Source organism: Mobula birostris, chromosome 28 (assembly GCF_030028105.1).
Source record: "Mobula birostris isolate sMobBir1 chromosome 28, sMobBir1.hap1, whole genome shotgun sequence".
Classification (NCBI taxonomy): Eukaryota; Metazoa; Chordata; class Chondrichthyes; order Myliobatiformes; family Myliobatidae; genus Mobula; species Mobula birostris.
The window spans coordinates 25,872,984-25,893,835 of record NC_092397.1 but is presented as its reverse complement, the minus strand read 5'-3'; the positions used below and the strand labels follow the sequence as shown (position 1 = coordinate 25,893,835).

Below are 20,852 nucleotides of genomic sequence, written 5' to 3'. Positions count from 1 at the left end.
GCCGCAGCAGCTGTACATGGCATGTTAGTGGGAGAAGTGAAGGGCCAGGTGAGACCCTGACGGGGAGGGAGCGCGTTCATCTCCTGTCCCTCGCTGAATCAACCAGACGGCAGAGAACAGCTGATGATCGCGGTCAATCAGTGCAAAAACCGAACAACCTCATCAGGAGGGCAGATCGTCACTACGATAATACACAGATCAGCAAGCGACAGCCCTTTCCTTTGCTGTGGTAGTGGCTCTTAAAAGAGCCTTTTCTTGTGCTGGGTGTGGAGGCCGGGTTTAGGCGCGCTCCCCGCGGATGCGGCGGGCCAGCTGGATGTCCTTGGGCATGATGGTGACTCGCTTGGCGTGGATGGCGCACAGGTTAGTGTCCTCAAACAGCCCGACCAGGTAAGCCTCGCTAGCCTCCTGCAAGGCCATGACGGCCGAGCTCTGGAAGCGCAGATCGGTTTTGAAGTCCTGAGCGATCTCCCGCACCAGGCGCTGGAAGGGAAGTTTGCGGATGAGCAGCTCGGTGGATTTCTGGTAGCGCCGGATCTCCCGCAGAGCCACGGTGCCGGGCCGGTAGCGATGAGGCTTCTTCACTCCGCCGGTGGCTGGAGCGCTCTTCCGCGCCGCTTTGGTCGCCAACTGTTTGCGAGGAGCTTTCCCTCCGGTCGATTTACGCGCTGTCTGCTTGGTACGGGCCATTCTCCTTCAGAACCGACAACACAGGCTGAAATACAGGAACAAGATAGACAAAACGCGCTCCGGGACAGGGTTTTATACTGTTGGAAAGGATCCGCCCTTCAGCTCTGATTGGCTGAACCAGGTGTTTATTAAGGTTCCTTACTACGATTGGTTGATTCATTTCCTGTAGGCGGGCGGCGAATAACAATTAACCACAAATAAAAATTTGCCGGGCGGTCGGACTTCATTCATGCAGAGTGAATGGCGCAGAATTAATTTCAAATCGCCCGCCAATTTCAGAGCACCCAGCAACGGTGCTTGATTACTTTATTTACAATTAATTGTATGACGAATTATACAATTTCAGGTTGATTTAATAAATTTAATATATAATTTCCTCAGTTAAGATTTAAATGCACAACTACGGAATCGTTCTCCAAACGAGTGAACTGATTTCTGTTCAAAACTGATGAGGCTTAAGATCGATCCTAATGCAGGTTTTGCGGTAATCACCGACTGGAAAGGCAGAATTCAAGTATGTTCCATGCGGAATCGATCAATCTGTTTCAAATGCAACCTAGCTGAGTATAAAATAAAAAAATATCTAAAAGGTTGCGGATACAGCTCCGTCTGTGAGGCGGTGGGTGGCTCTTAGAAGAGCCTTTGTTTTGTGCTCGGGAGGAAGTGGGAGTTTTTCAGCCGCCGAAGCCATAGAGAGTGCGGCCCTGGCGTTTCAGAGCGTACACCACATCCATGGCAGTGACCGTCTTGCGCTTGGCGTGTTCAGTGTAGGTGACCGCATCCCGGATCACATTCTCCAGGAAAACCTTCAGCACCCCGCGGGTCTCCTCGTAGATCAGACCCGAGATCCGCTTTACACCACCACGGCGAGCCAGACGGCGGATGGCCGGTTTGGTGATGCCCTGGATGTTATCACGGAGCACTTTACGGTGCCGCTTGGCTCCGCCTTTGCCCAGTCCTTTGCCTCCTTTCCCTCTGCCAGACATGATGCTGCTTCACTCAGGTCGCTGCTCACTGACAAACTGCCTGCTGCTGTCTCCTTTTATACACAGCGCCCCGACCTGCCCGAGAAACGCGCAGAGAGACAGAGGCGGGGAGGGGAGGAGACAGAGTCAGAGTGACGGACAGAGCCGAGAGCGGCCTCTCATCGTCCAGCTCCACCTTCACTTTGCCACAACCGCCAATTTCCAACGATTCATCCGACACAAAGCGCTCCAGCGAAAAACAAAACTCCCTCACACAGAGTCTGAAAAGAACGAGAGCCAATGTCAAGCTAATAAACATGGTGGGATTGATGGGCTGAAACGAGTTTATTTCAACATTAGGAGTACTATGTTATCGGACGGACAGGGCTGGCAGCTCAACATTCCTGGGTTTCATTGTTTTACATGTGAGTGGGGGGTTAAAAGATGCAGAGGTTACCCCACTGGGAATGTCACAGCAAACTGGAAGGCTCATTTACAGAGGCAATCTGCAGTTAAACTAATGGGATTATCGTATTGGCCCCCAATAACCACCAGGAGGTGGAGGATCAGATATGTTGATGCTTATGGAGAGGTGCAGAACAACAGGGTTGTCATAGTGAGGGACTTCATCTTCCCTAGAATTGACTGGATCTTGCTCAATACTTAGATGCGCAAGATTTGTTCAGGAAATTCAAGGAGTGTTTGAAACATTATGTACAGGGCCCAACCAGAGTTGAGAACTTACGGGAATTAGTTTTGAGAAACGGGCCAGGCTAGCTGACAGCCAAGAGTCAGTGAACACTTTGGGAACAGTGATCACAACTTTTCTTTACTTATGAGTAAGAATAAAATTAGATCTTGTATGAAGGTACTGATTTGCAGGAGGACAAGTCAGGACAGAGGAAGACAGGAGCCAAGGGGCATTGATTGGGAGCAGCCACTGTCAGACAAGTCCATATCTGACATGTGGGAGTTGTTTAAAGACCAGCAACTCTGAGTTGAGGATCATCATATTCTGCTGAGGAGTGAGGAGAAGGATGGTAAGGTAAAGGAACTTTGGATGAGCAGAGAGATCCTAAATTTAGTCAAAAGGATATGGAAGGTTTATGAAGCTAAAATCAGACTGGGTACCTTTGGAATATAAAGATAGCGGGGAAATGCTAAAGCCAGGAAAGGCCAAATCGGGGCCACAACAAGTCCTTGTGGAGTGGGACCAAAGATAATCCCAAGGCCTTGTGATTTGTATTAATAAAACGAGGATAACCAGAGAATGGAAAGGTCGACTCAAGATTAAAGGAGGAATGATGTGGTTGAAGTCAGATCAAGTGGCTGAGGTACTAAATGAGTACGTTGTGTCAGTACTTACCGAGGTGAAGGAATTGAATGGCAACGAAAACAGAGTGAGACATGCTAATATGCAGAGATGTGTTGATATTAAGGGGGAGGTTGTGCTGGGACGTCTGAAAAGCAATAAGATGGATAAGACTCCAGGGCCTGAAGGCAAATATCCTACAACAGTGAAGGAAACAAGTGAGCAGATTGCTGGGGATTTGACAAGGATCTATGTGTCCTCGATCACAACATGTGAGGTCCCACAGGACTGGAGTGTTGCAAGTGTTGCAGCTTTGATCAAGAAGGGAAATAACAAGAATCCAGGAATCTATAGGCAAGGCAGCCTCATTTCTGTGGTAGAGAAGCTACTGGGGAGGATATTGAGATACAGGATTTATGCTCATTTGGAAAGGCATAGCCTGCTTCGGGACAATCAGCGTGGTTTTGTGTGGGCAGATCACGCTTGATAAAATTGATTACGGTTTCTGAGGAAGTGACACAGACTGAGATATAGGAGCAGAATTCGACCATTTGGCCCATCGAGTCTGCTCCGACATTTCATTGTGGCTGATCCATTTTTCCTCTCAGCCCCAGTCTCCTGCCTTTCCCCTGTATCCCTTCATACTCTGACCAATCAAGAATCTATCAACCTCCACCTTAAATATACATAAAGTCCTGGCTTGACAGCTCCCTGTGGCAATAAATTCCACACTCTCTGGCTAAAGAAATTCCTCATCTCCACATTCTACAAGGATGCTCCTCTATTCCGAGGCTGTGTCCTGATATTAGACACTCCCATCTTCTGCACATCCACTTTATCACTGCCTTTCACCATTCAATATGTTTCAATTGGGCCACCCCTCATTGTTCAGAAATTCCAGTGAATACAGGCCCAGAGCCATCAAACACTCTTCATATGACAAGCCATTCAATCCTGGAAGCAATCTGGAGAACTTCGTTTGAAGCCCATCCGATTTCAGCTCATCCTTCCTAAGATCAATGGCCCAAAACTGCTCACAATACTCCAGTCAGACCTCCCCAGTACTTTATAAATTCTGATCATTATTATGATTGGCGCAGATATTGTGGGCCGAAGGGCAGGTTGCCATCTGTTCCATATTGTGTACTAATGAATATGTTTGATCTAACAGCTGCTGCAGGGACATGGTTACAGAGACTGGGAATTTGATATTCCACTGTATTCAATGTTCCACACTGAATCGGCAAAATGGAAATGAGCAGGGTGGATTTGTTCATAACCTGCTGGTGAAGGAGTGGATACAGTGCCTATAAAAAATGTTCAATCTCCTTAGAAGTTTTTATGTTTTATTGTTTTGCAATGGATTTAATTTGGCTTTTTTGACACTGATCAACAGAAAAGACTCCACGGTGTCAAAGTGAAAGCAGATCTCCACAAAGTGATCTAAATTAATTGTAAATATAAAACACAAAATAATTCATTGCCTTAGTATTCACCTCCTTCAAATCAGTAATTAGTTGATGCACCTTTAACAGTATTTACAGTTCAGTCTGTGTGGATAGGTGTCTATCAGCTTTGCACATCTGAACACTGCAATTTTCCCCATTCTTCTTTACAAAACTGCTGAAGCTCTGTCAGAATGCATGGGTTGGTGAGTGAACAGATCTTTTCAAGTCCAGCCACAAATTCTCAATTGGATTGAGGTCAGGACTCTCACAAAGCCACTCCAGGACATTAACTTTGTTGTTTTAAGGCACTCCTGTGCAGCTTTGGTTTTATGCTTGCAGTCATTGTCTTGGTGGAAAATTAATTTTCTCCTAAGTCGCAGTTCATTTGAAGACTGAATTTGGTTTTCCTCCAGGATTTCCCTGTATTTTGCTGCATTCATTTTACCCTCTACCTTTACGTGCCTTTCAGGGCCTGCTGCAGTAAAGCATACCCACAGGATGATGCAGCCTCCACCACACTTCACGGTAGGGATGGTGTGTTTTTGATGTTGTGCAGTGTTTGGCTTACTCCAAACTTAGTGTTTGTGATGGTCAAGAAGTTCAATTTTGTTTTCATCAGACCATAGAATCTTCGTCCAACTAACTTCAGGGTCCCCCACAATTCTGGGAAACTTCAGGCAAGATTTCATGAGAGCATTTTTCAACAGTGGCTTTTTCTCTGCCACGCTCCCATAAAGCTGCGACTGGTGAAACACCCGGGCAACAGTTGATGTACGCACAATCTCTCCCACCACTGAAGCTTGTAACTCCTCTAGAGTTATCATAGGTCTCTTGGTGGCCTCCCCCACTGGCCCCTTCTTGCATGGCCACTCAGTTTTTGAGGACAGCCTGCTCTTGGCAGATCTACAGCTGTGCCATATTCTTCCCACTTCTGGATGAGTGACTTAACTGTACTCCAAGGGCATTCAGTGACTTGGAAATGTTCTTGTATCCATCTCCTGGCTTGTGTTTGTCAATTACCTGTTTGCAGAGCAGCTCGGAGTGTTGATTTGTCTTCACGGTGTAGTTTCCCCAGGATACTGACTCACCAGCAGTTCGACCTTCCACTTACAGGTGTACTATTACTACAATCAATTGAAACACCTTGACTGCACACGGTCATCTCCATTTAACTGATCATGTAACTTCGAAAACTAATTGGCTGCACCACTGATGATTTGGTGTGTCATATTAAAGGAGGTGAATACTTATGCAGACAATTATTTTGTGTTTTAGATTCGTAATTAAGTCCCACGACCTCACTTCAGAAAATCGGACCATCAGGCCGTACTCCTCCTCCCGGCTTACAAACAGAAACTGAAGCAGGAGGTCACGGTGTCAAATGTAGTGTCGCATTGGACGGGGGAAACGGATGAAGTCCTCCGTGACTGCTTTGAATTGGTGGACTGGTTAGTATTCAAGGACTCGACAGCTAACCTCGATGAGTATGCCTCAGCTGTCACGGACTTTATTTGGAAATGCACGGAGGACTGTGTGTCTCGCAAGACGATCCAGGTATTCCCTAACCGGAAACCTTGGATGAATTATAAGGTCAAGTCTCTTTTAAAGGCTAGAGCTGCAGCTTTTAGGTCCAGGGATACCAGTCACTACACGGAATCCAGACGTGAACTCCGGAAAGCCATTAAGGGCGCCAAGAGGCAATATCGAGCCAAGTTGGAAGCCCAGGCGACCAGAGGGATGCCAGTAGACTATGGCAGGGTAAAATGAGATCACTGGGCGCAAAGAAAAGGCTGGGAATATCAATAACTGTGGCACTTCTCTTCCTGACGAACTTAACGTATTCTACGCAAGATTCGAACAGAAGAGGATGTACCGGACCTGGTGGCATCGAGATTCATCGTCACCGAGGAGGACGTTAGAAGGGCCTTCCTGAAGATAAATCCAAGGAAGGCAACGGGCCCAGATGGCGTCCCGGGACGGGTTCTCCGGGCCTGTGCAAGTGAGCTAGCTGGAGTGTTTGCTGACATCTTCAACTGCTCCTTGCTTCAGTCTGAGATCCCCTCATGTTTTAGGAATGCAACGATAATTCCAGTGCCGAAGAAGAGCAAGGTGGAATGCCTGAATGACTACCGACCTGTGGCTCTGACATCAATTGCTATGAAGTGCTTCAAGCGATTGGTTATGACACACATCAACCACAGCCTACAGGTCAACCTCGACGCTTTGCAATTCACCTACCGGAGCAACAGGTCAATGGCAGATGCCATCTCTCTGGCCCTACATTCCTCCTTAGAACACCTGGAGAATAAAGACACATACGTAAGGCTCCTTTTCATTGACTACAGCTCTGCCTTTAATACCATCATTCCAAATAAACTGATTCCTAAGCTCTGGAACCTGGGCCTTAGCACTCAGTTCTGCAGCTGGATCTTCAACTTCGTCACAGACAGGACCCAGGCTGTAAAAATAGGGGACAAGCTCTCCTCAACAATCACTCTGAGCACCAGTGCCCCACAAGGCTGTGTACTCAGCCCCCTGCTGTACCCACTGTACCCCCATAATTGTGTAGCCAAGTTTCCATCAAACTCAATATATAAGTTTGCTGATGACACAACAATTGTCGGCTGTATCTTGGGTAATAATGAGTTTGAGTACAGAGAGGAAATTAAGAATCTGGTGGCATGGTGCGAAGACAATAACCTATCCCTCAACGTCAGCAAGACGAAGGAATTGGCTGCTGACTTCAGAAGGAGTAGCAGACAGCACAACCCAATTTACGTCGGTGGTGCGCAAGTGGAACAGGGTTAAAGCTTTAAGTTCCTCGGGGTCAATATCACAAATGACCAGATTTGGTCCAACCAAGCAGAGTTCACTGCCAAGGCGGCCCAGCAGCGCATTTACTTCCTGAAAAAACTAAAGAAGTTTGGCCTGTCCCCTAAAACCCTCACTAATTTCTATAGATGCACCGTAGAAAGCATTCTTCTAGGGTGCATCACAACCCAGCATGGAAGTTGTCCTGTCCAAGACCGAAAGAAGCTGCAGAAGATCGTGAACACGGGAGAGTACATCACACAAACCAATCTTCTGTCTGTGGACTCACTTTACACCGCACACTGTCGGAGCAGTGCTGCCAGGATAATCAAGGACACGACCCACCCAGCCAACACACTTTTTGCCCCTCTTCCCTCCGGGAGAAGGCTCAGGAGCTTGAAGACTCGTACGGCCAGATTTGGGAACAGCTTCTTTCCAACTGTGATAAGACTGCTGAACGGATCCTGACCCGGACCTGGGCCGTACCCTCCAAATATCCGGACCTGCCCCTCGTCTTTTTTGCACTTCCTTACATTCCATTTTTCTATTTTCTATTTATGATTTATAATTTAATTTTTTAATATTTAATGCTAGTAATCCAGGGAGTGGGAAGCGCAGAATCAAATATCGCCGTGATGATTTTACGTTCTAGTATCAATTGTTTGGCGACAATGAAGTATAAAGTATAAGTATAATTAATTGAGAGCATTTTGTAGAGATTTGTTTTCACTTTGACACAAAAGAGTTTTTTCCCATTGATTAGTTTCAAAAAAAAAAGCCAAATTCAATCTACTTCTAAGGGGTAAACATAGAAACACAGAAAATAGGTGCAGTAGGCCATTCGGCCCCTCAAGCCTGCACTGCCATTCAGTACGATCATGGCTGATCATCCAACTCAGAACCCTGTACCTGCCTTCTCTCCATACCCCCTGATCCCTTTAGCCACAAGGGCCATATCTAACTCCCTCTTAAATATAGCCAATGAACTGGCCTCAACTGTTTCCTGTGGCAGAGAATTCCACAGATTCACCACTCTCTGCATGAAGAAGTTTTTCCTCATCTCAGTCCTAAAAGGCCTCCCTTTATCGTCAAACTGTGACCCCTCGTTCTGGACTTCCCCAACATCGGGTACAATCTTCCTGCATCTAGCCTGTCCAATCCTTTTAGAATTTTATACGTTTCAATCAGATCCCCCATCAACCTTCTAAATTCCAGAGAGTATAAGCCTAGCTGATCCAGTCTTTCATCACATGAAAGTCCTGCCATCCCAGGAATCAATCTGGTGAACCTTCTTTGTATTCCCTCTATGGCAAGAATATCTTTCCTCAGATTAGGGGACCAAAACTGCACACAATACTCCAGGTGTGGTCTCACCAAGGCCTTGTACAACTGCAGTAGTACCTCCCTGCTCCTGTACTCGAATCCTCTTGCTATCAATGCCAGCATACCATTCGACTTTTTCACCACCTGCTGTACCTGCATGCCCACTTTCAATGACTGGTGTATAATGACACCCAGGTCTCGTTGCATCTCCCCTTTTCTTAATCGGCCACCATTCAGATAATAATCTGTTTTCCTGTTCTTACCACCAAAGTGGATAACCTCACATTAATCCACATTAAATTGCATCTGCCATGAATTTGCCCACTCACCCAGCCTGTCCAAGTCACCCTGCATCCCCTTAGCATCCTCCTCACAGCTAACACTGCCGCCCAGCTTCGTGTCATCCGCAAACTTGGAGATGCTGAATTTTATTCCCTCGTCTAAGTCATTAATATATATTGTAAACAACTGGGGTCCCAGCACTGAGCCTTGCGGTACCCCACTAGTCACTGCCTGCCATTCTGAAAAGGTCCCGTTTATTCCCACTCTTGGCTTCCTGTCTGCCAGCCAATTCTCTATCCACATCAATGCCATACTCCCAATACCGTGTGCTTTAAGTTTCCTGTGTGGGACCTTGTCAAAAGCCTTTTCAAAATCCAAATATACCACATCCACTGGTTCTCCCCTATCCACTCTACTAGTTACATCCTCAAAAAATTCTGAGATTCGTCAGACATGATTATCTTTTCACAAATCCATGCTGACTTCATCCGATGATTTCACCGCTTTCCAAATGTGCTGTTATCACATCTTTGATAACTGACTCTAGCATTTTCCCCACCACCGATGTCAGGTTTACCGGTCTATAATTCCCCGGTTTCTCTCTCCCTCCTTTTTTAAAAAAGTGGGGTTACATTAGCCACCCTCCAATCCTCAGGAATTTATCCAGAATCTAAAGAGTTTTGAAAAATTATCACTGAGGCACCCACCATTTCTTGGGCTACTTCCTTAAGCACCCTGGGATGCAGGCCATCTGGCCCTGGGGATTTATCTGCTTTCAATCTCTTCAATTTACCTAACACCACTCCCCTACTAACATGTATTTCCCTCAGTTGCTCCATCTCACTAGACCCTCGGTCCCCTACTATTTCCGGAATATTATTTATGTCCACCTTAGTGAAGACAGAAGCAAAGTAGTTATTCAATTGGTCTGCCATGTCCTTGTTCCCCATGATCAATTCACCTGTTTCTGACTGTAAGGGACCTACATTTGTCCTAACCAATCTTTTTCTTTTCACATATCTATAAAAGGTTTTACAGTCACTTTTTATGTTCCCTGCCAGCTTTCTCTCATAATCTTTTCTCCCTTTCCTAATTAAGCCCTTTGTCCTCCTCTGCTGGACTCTGAATTTCTCCCAGTCCTCAGGTGTGCCGCTTTTTCTGGCTAATTTGTATGTTTCTTCTTTGGAATTGATACTATCCCTAATTTCCCTTGTCAGCCACGGATGCACTACCTTCCCTGGTTTATTCTTCTGCCAAACTGGAATGAACAACTGGTGTGAATACTTTTCATAAGAACTTTGTATGTAGGGAAAATGATGGTGAGAGAGGGAGGGAAAGAAGAGAAGGGGAGGAGTGGCCTCAAGATCCTGAGGTGTGGTCAAAGGCTTTCTAGGAAATATTAAATCAAAGAACATGCAGAGGCAAGGGCTGGTGGTAGACAAGAGCATCAGGAATTTTTTAGGAACCAATGATGAGATAAAAGCTAAAAGTAACAAGAAACAAGCAAAGAAGTTAACTCAATAACTTGCATTAGTGTTCACAGTGGGGCACAGCAAACATCCCACAGATATCTAACGGTGACATTTCAACATTGTGCAATAATGTGTAACGATCGCCATCACAAGGGAGAAACTAATGGGACTAAAAGCAAACTTTACCAGGTCCCAACGACCTGCACTGGATGCTTTCACAGGAAGTCTGGAGAGAAAGTAGAGAAAGTGAAGTTTGTCAAAACTCACTGTTACAGAAAGGTCCCAGTGGAGTTGAAAACCATTGTTGAAGAAGGACGGAAGATAAAATGCAAGTAACTGTAGTCCTGTTAACTTCACTTCAGGTACTGGAGTCTATAATCAATGAAGAAATAACAAATCATTTGGAAAAGTTTCATGTCAACAGGGTCTACAGTCAGATTCACACAGATTCCACGATGACCAAAGCTCCCATCTGAGCTTGTGGTCTGTAACCCCCTCACCACCATATTATGAACAAGGTTATCCTCCTCCTTGTCCCATTTCTCTGCATTTGGCCCATGTACTCAAAACCTTTCCTTTCCATGTACCTGTCCAAGTGCCTTTTTAATGTACCTGACTCAACCACTCCCCCTAGCAGCTCATTCCATTTACTGACCAGCCTCCAGGTCCCTCATGTTCTTATACACCTCTGCAATATCAGCACTCATTCTCCAACATTCCAGGGAAAATTATCTGAAACACCTTTCCACAAATCCTTTGAGATCCAGTAACATCCCCGTAAATCTCCTCTGCACTCTTTCCAGCTTAATGGTGTCTGTCATACAGCAGGGTCACAGAAACTAAACACTATTTGCGAAAAGCGGCTAAACCAATGTGTTGTACAACTGCAACATCTCATCCCAGCTTCTATATTCGATGCCCTGACTGAAGGCCAGTGTTCCAAAAGCCTCTTCACCACCCTGTCCATCTGGAACCTGGTCTTGGACCCTGTAACCTGGGGTGTTGAATGTTAAGTCATGTTTGACAAACACACCAGAGATTTAAGACTTTACAGGGGAAGTTGGAGAAGCGGTGTTTTTGGATTTTCGGGAGCCATTTGCCAAGGTGCCACATGTAAGGCTGGTGCACAAGACCAGAGCTCAGTACTGGGAAGGAAGTGTGTTAATACTGACTGAAGACTGGTTACCATACTGAGACAGAATAACAGGTCTGTTTCAGACTGGGATGATATAACTAGTGGAGTGTCCCAGCGACCAGTTCTGGATCGACAATGATTTATTATTGATATTAATGACCCGGAGGAGCGGCAGAGAGTGAGGAATCCACGGTGGCAATGACAGGGAATGTGGTGGGGGACATGCTGTGATTGGACATTTGGTCTCTCCAACAGGATAAGAAGCAGCTGGTGAGTAGAATACTTGGTAAATGGAGTTTAATGTGGTGAAGTGTGATGGCGTGTAGAGTGGTAGGAGGAATCAAAAGTCAAACTACTATTTATGTGGAGATAAATTGTAAATGAGAGAAATAGAGAGGGGTCAAGGTGCTGAACTACACAACAAAATAGAGACGGGAGCAGTGAGTGGTTCATAAAACCATATATGACCAAGGTTCAGAGCTCAATGGTCCATTGACATTCACTGCTGGGGTATTGGTGCAGAGAAACAGAGAAGTGTTGTTACCGTGACAGACAAGTGCACAATAATGGATTTTGGGAAGTTAAAGCAGGTCAGGACATACCCAGTGAATAGAAGGTCCTGAGGAATGTTGATGAAAGAGAAACCTGGGGCACAGGTAAGTAATTCCCTGAAAGTGCCAACACAGACAGACAAGGGGGTGAAAAAGGAGCACGACATGCTTGTCTTCATTGGCAAAGGCTCTGAGAGGAGTTGGGACATCACATTACAGTTGTACAAATCAATAATGAGACCACAGCAGGAGTACCCTGTGCAGTTCTGGTCACATGAGAGGAAGGATGTGATTAAGCTGAAAAGGTGCAGAAACGATTCACAGGAATGTTACCTGGACTGGGGGCTTGAGTTACAAGGAAAGATCAGACCAACTAGGGCTGTTTTCCCTGGAGTGAAGAAGACTGAGGGTAGACCTGACAGAAGATGATAAAACTATGAGATGTGTAGACAAGGTAAACAGGCAGAGTCATTTTGCCAGGGTAGAAATATCAAATATGAGAAGGCGTAGCTTTAAAATGTCAGGGTGGGAATTTAAAGGTAGACGTTAGGGCGGGTAAGATTTCTAAGTCCGTACAGAGAGTGGTGAGGGCCGGGTATGGGCTGCCATGGGGAGTCCTGTTAGCAGATATGATAATGACATTTAACAGGGTTTTAGATAAGCCCATGAATATTCAGAGATTTGAAGCACATGAATTATAAGCAGGCAGAAGAGGTTTAGTTTCATTTGACATCATGTTCAGCACAGACATCATGGGAAGAAGGGTCTGTTCCTGTGCTGTACTGTTCTGTGTTCTCGGTGAGCCTCAGTGACAGGGGAGTCTTTAGCCGGGGTCACAGACAGGTGTATCTGTGGCAAGGAGAGAGACTGCACGATGGTGCATTACCTCCCTGGTACCAGGGTCGAGGATGGAACTGAACAAGTACAGGCCATTCTGAAAGGGCAGGGTGAGCAGCCAGAGGTGGTGGTGCATATTGGCACTAACAAAAGAGACAAAGTCCTGCAAAGAGAACTTAGGGAGTTGGGGAAAAAGTTCAGTAGAAACTCTGTGGTCGGGGGTGGTGGGTGGAAGTGATGCCGGTGTCACGTGCTAGCGAGGGAAGAAATACAAAGGTGGTACCGTTATATGTGTGGCTCATGAGCTGGTGCAGGACGGAGGGTTTTAGTTACATGGGTCATTGGGCTCTCCTTCAGGACAGGTGATGGGAAGAGTAAGAGGTCAGTAACTGGCATTGGTGGATGTGGATTAACACAGGAAGGAAGTCCAAATGGATAAATTACAGTGTCTCAGTAGCATTACAAGCACACAGATATACAAATATCAGAAGAGAAGCAAGAGAAAGAATAAAAAGTAAAGTAAGTTACCTCCAACAGTCTAACGTGGGGGCGGGGGGGTCATCACTTCCCCTGCTATAGGTTGACTCATTATTGATCCTGACGGCTCAGTGTAAGAATGACTTCATACAGCGCTCCTTGGAGCAGCAGAGTTGTCTTAGTCTGTTACTGAAGGTGCTCCTCTGTTCAGCCAAGGTGGCATGCAGAGGGTGAGAAACATTGTCCAGAATTGCCAGGATTTTCCGTAGGGTCCTTTCTGCTACCACAGCCTCCAGTGTGTCCAGTTTGACTCCTATAAGAGCCAGCCTTTCCAATCAGTTTATTGAGTCGGATGGCATCACCCGTGTTGGTGCCATTGGCCCAGTACACACACCGATCATGCAGAATGCCACAAGGTCAAGGTCAACCCAGAGGCTCATCCAGTAAGACAATGTGGGTAGAAATCAGGAATAAGAAAGGTGCAATCACCATGATGGGATTATACTGTCGGCCTCCCAATCGCCAGTAAGAGACAGAAGCAGATATGTTAGCAGGTTATGGGATGATGCAAAAACAACAGAGTAGATTTGGAGAGTGAATAATCTCCTCAGAGTAACTGGGATTCCCTTACACCCTGAGGCTTGGATGGGGCATTAAGGTTTCCTGAAACAATATGTGGTCCACCAGGGAGGGAGATATTCTTGACTTCACCTTGGGAAATATGGGACTCAGCAGAGTGGTGGCAGGAACAACCAGTGTTCAAAGAGGAATTAGACAGGTCCTTCAGGGGAAATGACCTGCAGTGCTGTGGGGACAGAGTGGGGAATGGGATTGTGGAAATGTTGTAGCAGGAGGTGGTATAAATTTGATGGGTCAAATAGTCTCGACGATCACAGAATGATTCTCTGCCCAATAATAGTCTGAAAAAATCATTCTGGTCGCCAGTCAATCTTCCAAGCTCCAGGATGGACAAGATCAATTGTGTAATAAGGACACACTTCTGTCGAAACACTGACACTGTATACCAAGCACACTGAGCTGCCAGAGCACAGCACCGGCCAGTGAGGACACAGACCAGTACAACACCCGGCTCTCTACTACAAAGTTCAAAGCTGAAAGTAAATGTATTATCAAAATACATTTCTGTCACCATATACAACCCTGAGATTTGTTTTCTTGTGGGCATACTGCTGGTTTGTTACAGCGGTTGGGGAGGGTTTAAACTAATTTCGCAGGGGCGTGGGAACAGGCGTGAAAGGATGCAAGATGGGACAGATGGTAAAAAAGCAAAGATAGCATGCAGTCAGGAAGGGCAGGCAGATGATAGGACATAAATGCAGCCAGCAGGGTGAGTATCAGTGCATGAGGGATGCAGAAACAATTATGGTAGCAAATACAGTACTCAAACTGTTATATCTCAATACCCAGAGTCTACTAAATAAGGTGGATAATCTTATTGCCCTGTTATGGATTGTCATGTTTAATGTTGTGACCATCACTGAATCACGGCTGAAGCATGTTTGTAGTTGGGAGCAAAATGCCCAAGGTTACACGTATCAGAGGGACAGGAAGGTAGACAATGGGGATGGCGTGGCTCTGCTGGTAAAGAATGGTAACAAATCGGTAGAAAGATGTGACAAAGGAAGCATGTGTGTGAGGCCGGTGTTCTGTACTCGGTGTCAGATGTGGGAAGTTCTGGAGTCTCCCAGCCTCCTGGACAGGAATATCGGCACCCGGTGTGTCGAGCTGCGGCTCCCAAGGGATTGCGTTAGGGAACGGGAGTTGCAGCTCGTTGACCTTTGTCTGGTCAGGGAGAGCGAGGAGGTGATTGAAGGGAGTCATAGGCAGGTGGTCGAACCGGGACCACCGGAGACAGACAAGTGGTTAACAGTCAGGAGAGGGAAGGGGAAGAGTCAGGTACCAGAGAGTACCCCTGTGGCTGTCCCCCTGTACAATAAGTACTCCTGTTTGAGTACTGTTGGGGGGGGTTGGGGGGGAGGAACAGCCTACCTGGGGGAAGCAACAGCGGCCGAGCCTCTGTCACAGAGTCCGGCCCTGTGGCTCAGAAGGGCAGAGAAAGGAAGAGAAAGACCGTACTGATAGGGGACTCTTTAGTTCGGCACTCTGTGGATGCAGGAAAGAAACACGGATGGTAGTTTACCTCCCAGATGCCAGGGTCCGGGATGTTTCAGATCACGTCCAAAATATCCTGCAGTGGATTGGAGAACAGCCAGAGGTCGTGGTACATATTGCTACCATTGACATAGGTAGGAAAAGGGAGGAGGTCCTGAAAAAGGACTACAGGGAGTTAGGAAGGAAGTTGAGAAGCAAGAGAGCAAAGGTAGTAATCTCGGGATTACTGCCTGTGCCACGGGAAAGTGAGTATAGGAATAGAATTGAGGTGGAGGATAAATGCGTGGCTGAGGGATTAAAGCAGGGGGCAGGGATTCAGATTTCTGGATCACTGGGACCTCTTTTGGGGCAGATGTGACCTGTACAAAAAGGACGAGTTGCACTTGAATCCCACGGGGAGCAATATCTTGGTGGGGAGGTTTGCTATTGGGGAGAGTTTAAACTAGAACTGTTGGGGGGTGGGAACCAAACTGAAGAGACTGGGGAACAGGCGGTTGGCTCACAAATAGAGAAAGCTTGGAGACGGTGTGTGAGGGAGGACAGGCAAGTGATAGAGAAGGTACGTGCTCAGACCAACGGTTTGAGATGTGTCTATTTTAACGCAGGGAGTATTGTGAACAAAGCAGATGAGCTTAGAGCATGTATCACTACTTGGAGCTATGGTGTGGTGGCCATTACAGAGACTTGGATGGCTCAGGGACAGGAATGGTTACTTCAAGTGCCAGGTTTTAGATGTTTCAGAAAGGACAGGGAGGGAGGCCAAAGGGGTGGGGGCGTGGCACTGTTGATCAGAGATAGTGTCATGGCTGCAGAAAAGGTGGACGTCATGGGGGGATTGTCTACGGAGTCTCTGTGGGTGGAGGTTAGGAACAGTAAGGGGTCAATTACTCTACTGTGTGTTTTTCATAGTCCACCCAACAGTAACAGGGATATCGAGGAGCAGATAGGGAAACAGATAAGAATAAGAGTCGTAGTGGTGGGAGATTTTAATTTCACAAATATCGATTGGCGTTTAGATAGGGTGGAGTTTGTTAGGTGTGTTCAGGAAGGTTTCTTGACACAATATGTAGATAAGCCTACAAGAGGAGAGACTGTACTTGATTTGGTATTGGGAAATGAACCTGGTCAGGTGTCAGTCCTCTCAGTGGGAGAGCATTTTAGAGATAGTGATCATAATTCTATCTTCTTTGCAATAGCATTGGAGAGAGCTAGGAACAGACAAGTTAGAAAAGCGATTAATTGGAGTAAGGGGAATTATGAGGCTATCAGGCAGGAACTTGGAAGCTTAAATTGGGAACTGATGTTCTCAAGGAAAGGTACGGGAGAAATGTGGCAAATGTTCAGGGAATATTTCTGTTGTCATGTGTGTCGCCAAGCAGAGCTACCGGACGGATGATGCTAATGAGAGAGATAATGGAAGACAATGGAGAAACATATTGACAGACCATTTGCTTTGAACCTGAATTGTTTGAAGTTTGATGGACAGGTGATACCCCAGCAGGGGGATAAAAAGAGGCACGAGACACACCACGAGACCCTGGAAAGGGCAGTGTGCCCCACAAGTTGGTGGAGTTTGGAGGACCGGTTCGCGGGAATTGATCAGATGCTCTCGGGGTGTGTGTCCGCCCTTGCCTGAGTGCCGGGTTCACTGCGGAAGAATGATCGTATCCGGAACAGAGTGGCCACAGTCGGTGACCACAGCGGGATCAGAAGATATCAAAAGATCTGCCCGAAACCAACTGCATCTCTATATATCTCTCTCCCTCCCTCCCTCCAACGGTACAACAACAGTGATTACTTCGAACTGCACTAAACTGAACTGAACTCTGCTTAAGACTGATCATTTTACCCCTAGACTACGATAGAGCTTGGTTGATTCCTATTACCCTATTTCTGTGTATATGTGGATATTATCATTGTGAACCTGTTACATTTATATCCTTGCGATTAGTGTACTGTATTACTTATTTCCTTAATAAAAATTTAATAGTTCCTCGTAATCACAGACTCCAACAAGCGTTCCATTTCTGCTGGTTTGGCAACCCAGTTACGGGGTACGTGACAGTGTGGAGTTCTGCATAGGTATGTTCCAATGAGACAGGGGAGTTATGGTAGGGTACAGGAACAGTGGTGTACAAAAAAGGCTGCAGTAAATCTAGACAAGAAGAAAAGAAAAGCTTACAAAAGGTTCAGAGGGTGAGGTAATGTCAGAGATCTAGAAGATTGTCAGGCTAACAAGAAGGAGCTTAAGAAGGAAATTAGGAGAGTCAGAAGGGGCCATGAGAAGGCCTTGGCGGGCAGGATTAAGGAAAGCCCCAAGGCATTCTACAAGTATGTGAAGAGCAAGAGGATACGACGTGAAAGGATAAAACCTATCAAATGTGACAGTGGGAAAGTGTGTATGGAACCAGAAGAAATAGCAGAGGTACTTAATGAATACTTTACTTCAATATTCACTACAGAAAAGGAACTTGATGAGTTTAGTGATGACTTGCAGCAGACTGAAAAGCTTGAGCATGTAGATATTAAGAAAGTGGATGTGCTGGAGCTTTTGGAAAGCATCAGGTTGGATAAGTCGCCGGGACAGGATGAGATGTACCTAGGATACTGCGGGAGGCGAGGGAAGAGATTGCTGAGCCTCTGGCGATGATCTTTGCATCATCAATGGGGACAGGAGAGGTTCCGGAGGATTGCGGATGTTGTTCCCTCATTCAAGAAAGGGAGCAGAGATAGCCCAGGAAATTATTAACCAGTGAGTCTTACTTCAGTGGTTGGTAAGCTGATGGAGAAGATCCTGAGAGGCAGGATTTATGAGCATTTGGAGAGGTATAATATGATTAGGAATAGTCAGCATAGCTTTGTCAAGGGCAGGTCGTGCCTTACGAGCCTGATTGAATTTTTTGAGGATGTGACTAAACATATTCATGAAGGGAGAGCAGTAGATGTAGTGCAAATGGATTTCAGCAAGGCATTTGATAAGGTACCTCATGCAAGGCTTATTGGGAAAGTAAGGAGGCATGGGATCCAAGGGGACAATGTTTTGCGGATCCAGAACTGGCTTGCCCACAGAAGGCAAAGAGTGGTTGTAGACGGGTCATATTCTGCATGGAGGTCGTTGAGCAGTGGTGTGCCTCAGTGATCTGCTCTGGGACCCTTTTCGTGATTTTTATAAATGACCTGGATGAGGAAGTGAAGGAATGGGTTAGTAAGTTTGCTGATGACACAAAGGTTGGGGGTGTTGTGAATAGTGTGGAGTGCTGTCAGAGGTTACAGCGGGACATTGATAGGATGCAAAACTGGGCTGAGAAGTGGCAGATGGAGTTCAACCCAGATAAGTGTGAAGTGGTTCACTTTGGTAGGTCAAATATGATGAGAGTATATAGTATTAATGGTAAGACCCTTGGCATTGTAGAGGACCAGAGGGATCTTGGGGTCAGAGTCCATAGGACACTCAAAGCAGCTACGCAGGTTGACTCTGTGGTTCAGGTGGCATACGGTGCATTGGCCTTCATCAATCCTGGAATTGAACTGAGGAGCCAACAGGTAATGTTGCAGCTATATAGGACCTTGGTCAGATGCCACTTGGAGTACTGCGCTCGGTTCTGGTCGCCTCGCTACAGGAAGGATGTGGAAACCACAGAAAGGGTGCAGAGGAGATTTATAAGGATGATACCTGGATTGGGGAGCATGCCTTATGAGAATAGGTTGAGTGAACTCGGCCTTTTCTCCTTGGAGCGACGGGGGATGAGAGGTGATCTGATAGAGGTGTATAAGATGATGCGAGGCATTAACTGTGTAGATAGTCAGAGGCTTTTTCCGAGGGCTGAAATGGCTGCCACAAGAGGGCACAGGTTCAAGGTGCTTGGGAGTAGGTACAGAGGAGATGTCAGGGTAAGTTTTTTTTTACACAGAGAATGGTGAGTGCGTGGAATGGGCTGCCAGCAATGGTGGTAGAGGCCGATACGATAGGGTCTTTTGAGAGACTTTTGGATAGGTACATGGAGCTTAGAAAAATAGAGGGCTATGGGTAACCGTAGTAATTTCAAAGGTAGCTACATGTTTGGCACAACTTTGTGGGCTGAAGGGCCTGTATTGTGCTGTAGGTTTTCTATATTTCCTCTCTCCCCAGAGGGAGACTGCAATCTGGAACACACTGCCTGAGGGGGTGGTGCAGGCTGGTATTTAAGGACCATCTGGATGAGCATTTGAATCACCAAGGCAGGGTAGGAGACAGACCAAGTGCTGAGTTAGTGGGGACAGATTCTCAATGGTCGGTATAGACACGCAGAAACCACTGACTGTGAAAGTGCAGGGGGAATCTGGAACACAGAACTTCAGGGTGGACTCAGCTAAAACATTGAGAACCCAGTACGATGGATTTTTGTTGGACAAAGGTACTAATGGCCACATACTGAACCAACCCCCTCAAAAGGCTACCAAAATGCTGCCATTCCCTGTGCACCAGTAACAATACTTTTGTCTGGGAATTTGGTGAAGTATTCTGGGTGATATTAGGAGATATGTCTGACACCTTGGTCACAGTGGGAGGGTGTAAATGTTTTCTCAGAGGGTAAGGGGTTCAGTGGAACAAGCTCACAGCTGAGAATGAAGGTGACAAACCTCACTGCAGTGGAGGACTGCTGTGGTCAGGGTTGTACAGGATAGAAACTGACCCTCTGGCGCATCACATTTATGTTCCCCATCATGCACAGCTGTACTAATCCCACTTTCCTGCATTAGTTTCATATCCCTCTGGGCCTTGCTCACTGAAGCCCCTGTGCATGTGCCTCTGATATTGTTACACAGTTCCCTGTATGTGGCATCACAGGTAGACAGGGTTGTGTGTTCTACTTGCCTTGTCAGCCAAAGAACTGCCTCTCATTAGAGTTGGACAAAACTGTTTAAAGACAGATTTAAAGGGGATCTGAGGGGTAAATATTTCACACAGAGAATAGCTGGCATCCGGAATTAACTCCCAAAACAGAGTCACTGGTTTATACAGAAATGAAACAGTCCCTTCAGTACAACTCATCCCCGCCGACCAAGTTGTCGACCTGAACTCGGCCCATCTGCCTGCATTAGGCCCGAATCCCTCTCAACCTTTCCCATCCATGTGACTGTGCAAATATGTTTTAAATATTGTACCTGAGGCAGAGAGCCGGTGCAGTGAGGCGCTGACAGACACTCACTGTTCCGCGGGCAGGAAGAGGAGAGGCGGATCCCACAGCGGAGCCGAAACCCCAACAAGTGGAGACCGGCTCCACCATCTCGGACTTCCCGCACTGGACCGTTTCCACGGAAACGACGACGGTGACTGTAGGGCTTTGTGACGTCAGCGCGCCACGGGTCAACAATCGCATGGAGTCACGTGACAGTAACCCGACAGCCGGGGAGGCGGGGCAGAGGGAGCTGTCAA

At 46.6% G+C, this 20,852-nt stretch overlaps 2 protein-coding genes and 1 long non-coding RNA gene across 3 annotated transcripts in view; 1 reads left to right on the top strand and 2 right to left on the bottom strand.

Annotated features, from left to right (window-relative positions):
• LOC140189166 (uncharacterized) overlaps positions 1-20,852 on the top strand; it is a 751,862-nt gene that overhangs the window by 11,204 nt on the left and 719,806 nt on the right. The window lies entirely within an intron of this gene.
• Positions 264-690, bottom strand: LOC140189030 (histone H3). The gene has a single exon (XM_072245706.1). It carries the CDS (start codon positions 688-690, stop codon positions 280-282), a length of 411 nt encoding a protein of 136 aa, XP_072101807.1. The 3' UTR covers positions 264-279.
• On the bottom strand, positions 1,861-20,720 carry LOC140189172 (uncharacterized). Its single transcript, XR_011883477.1, has 3 exons — positions 20,582-20,720; positions 10,571-10,675; positions 1,861-1,936 (listed from the first exon to the last, which is right to left on the bottom strand). It is a non-coding gene; the product is annotated as an uncharacterized lncRNA (long non-coding RNA).

Excerpts from the sequence above, each read along its gene's own strand:
- LOC140189030 (XM_072245706.1), bottom strand. The coding sequence starts at position 690 with ATGGCCCGTACCAAGCAGACAGCGCGTAAATCGACCGGAGGGAAAGCT.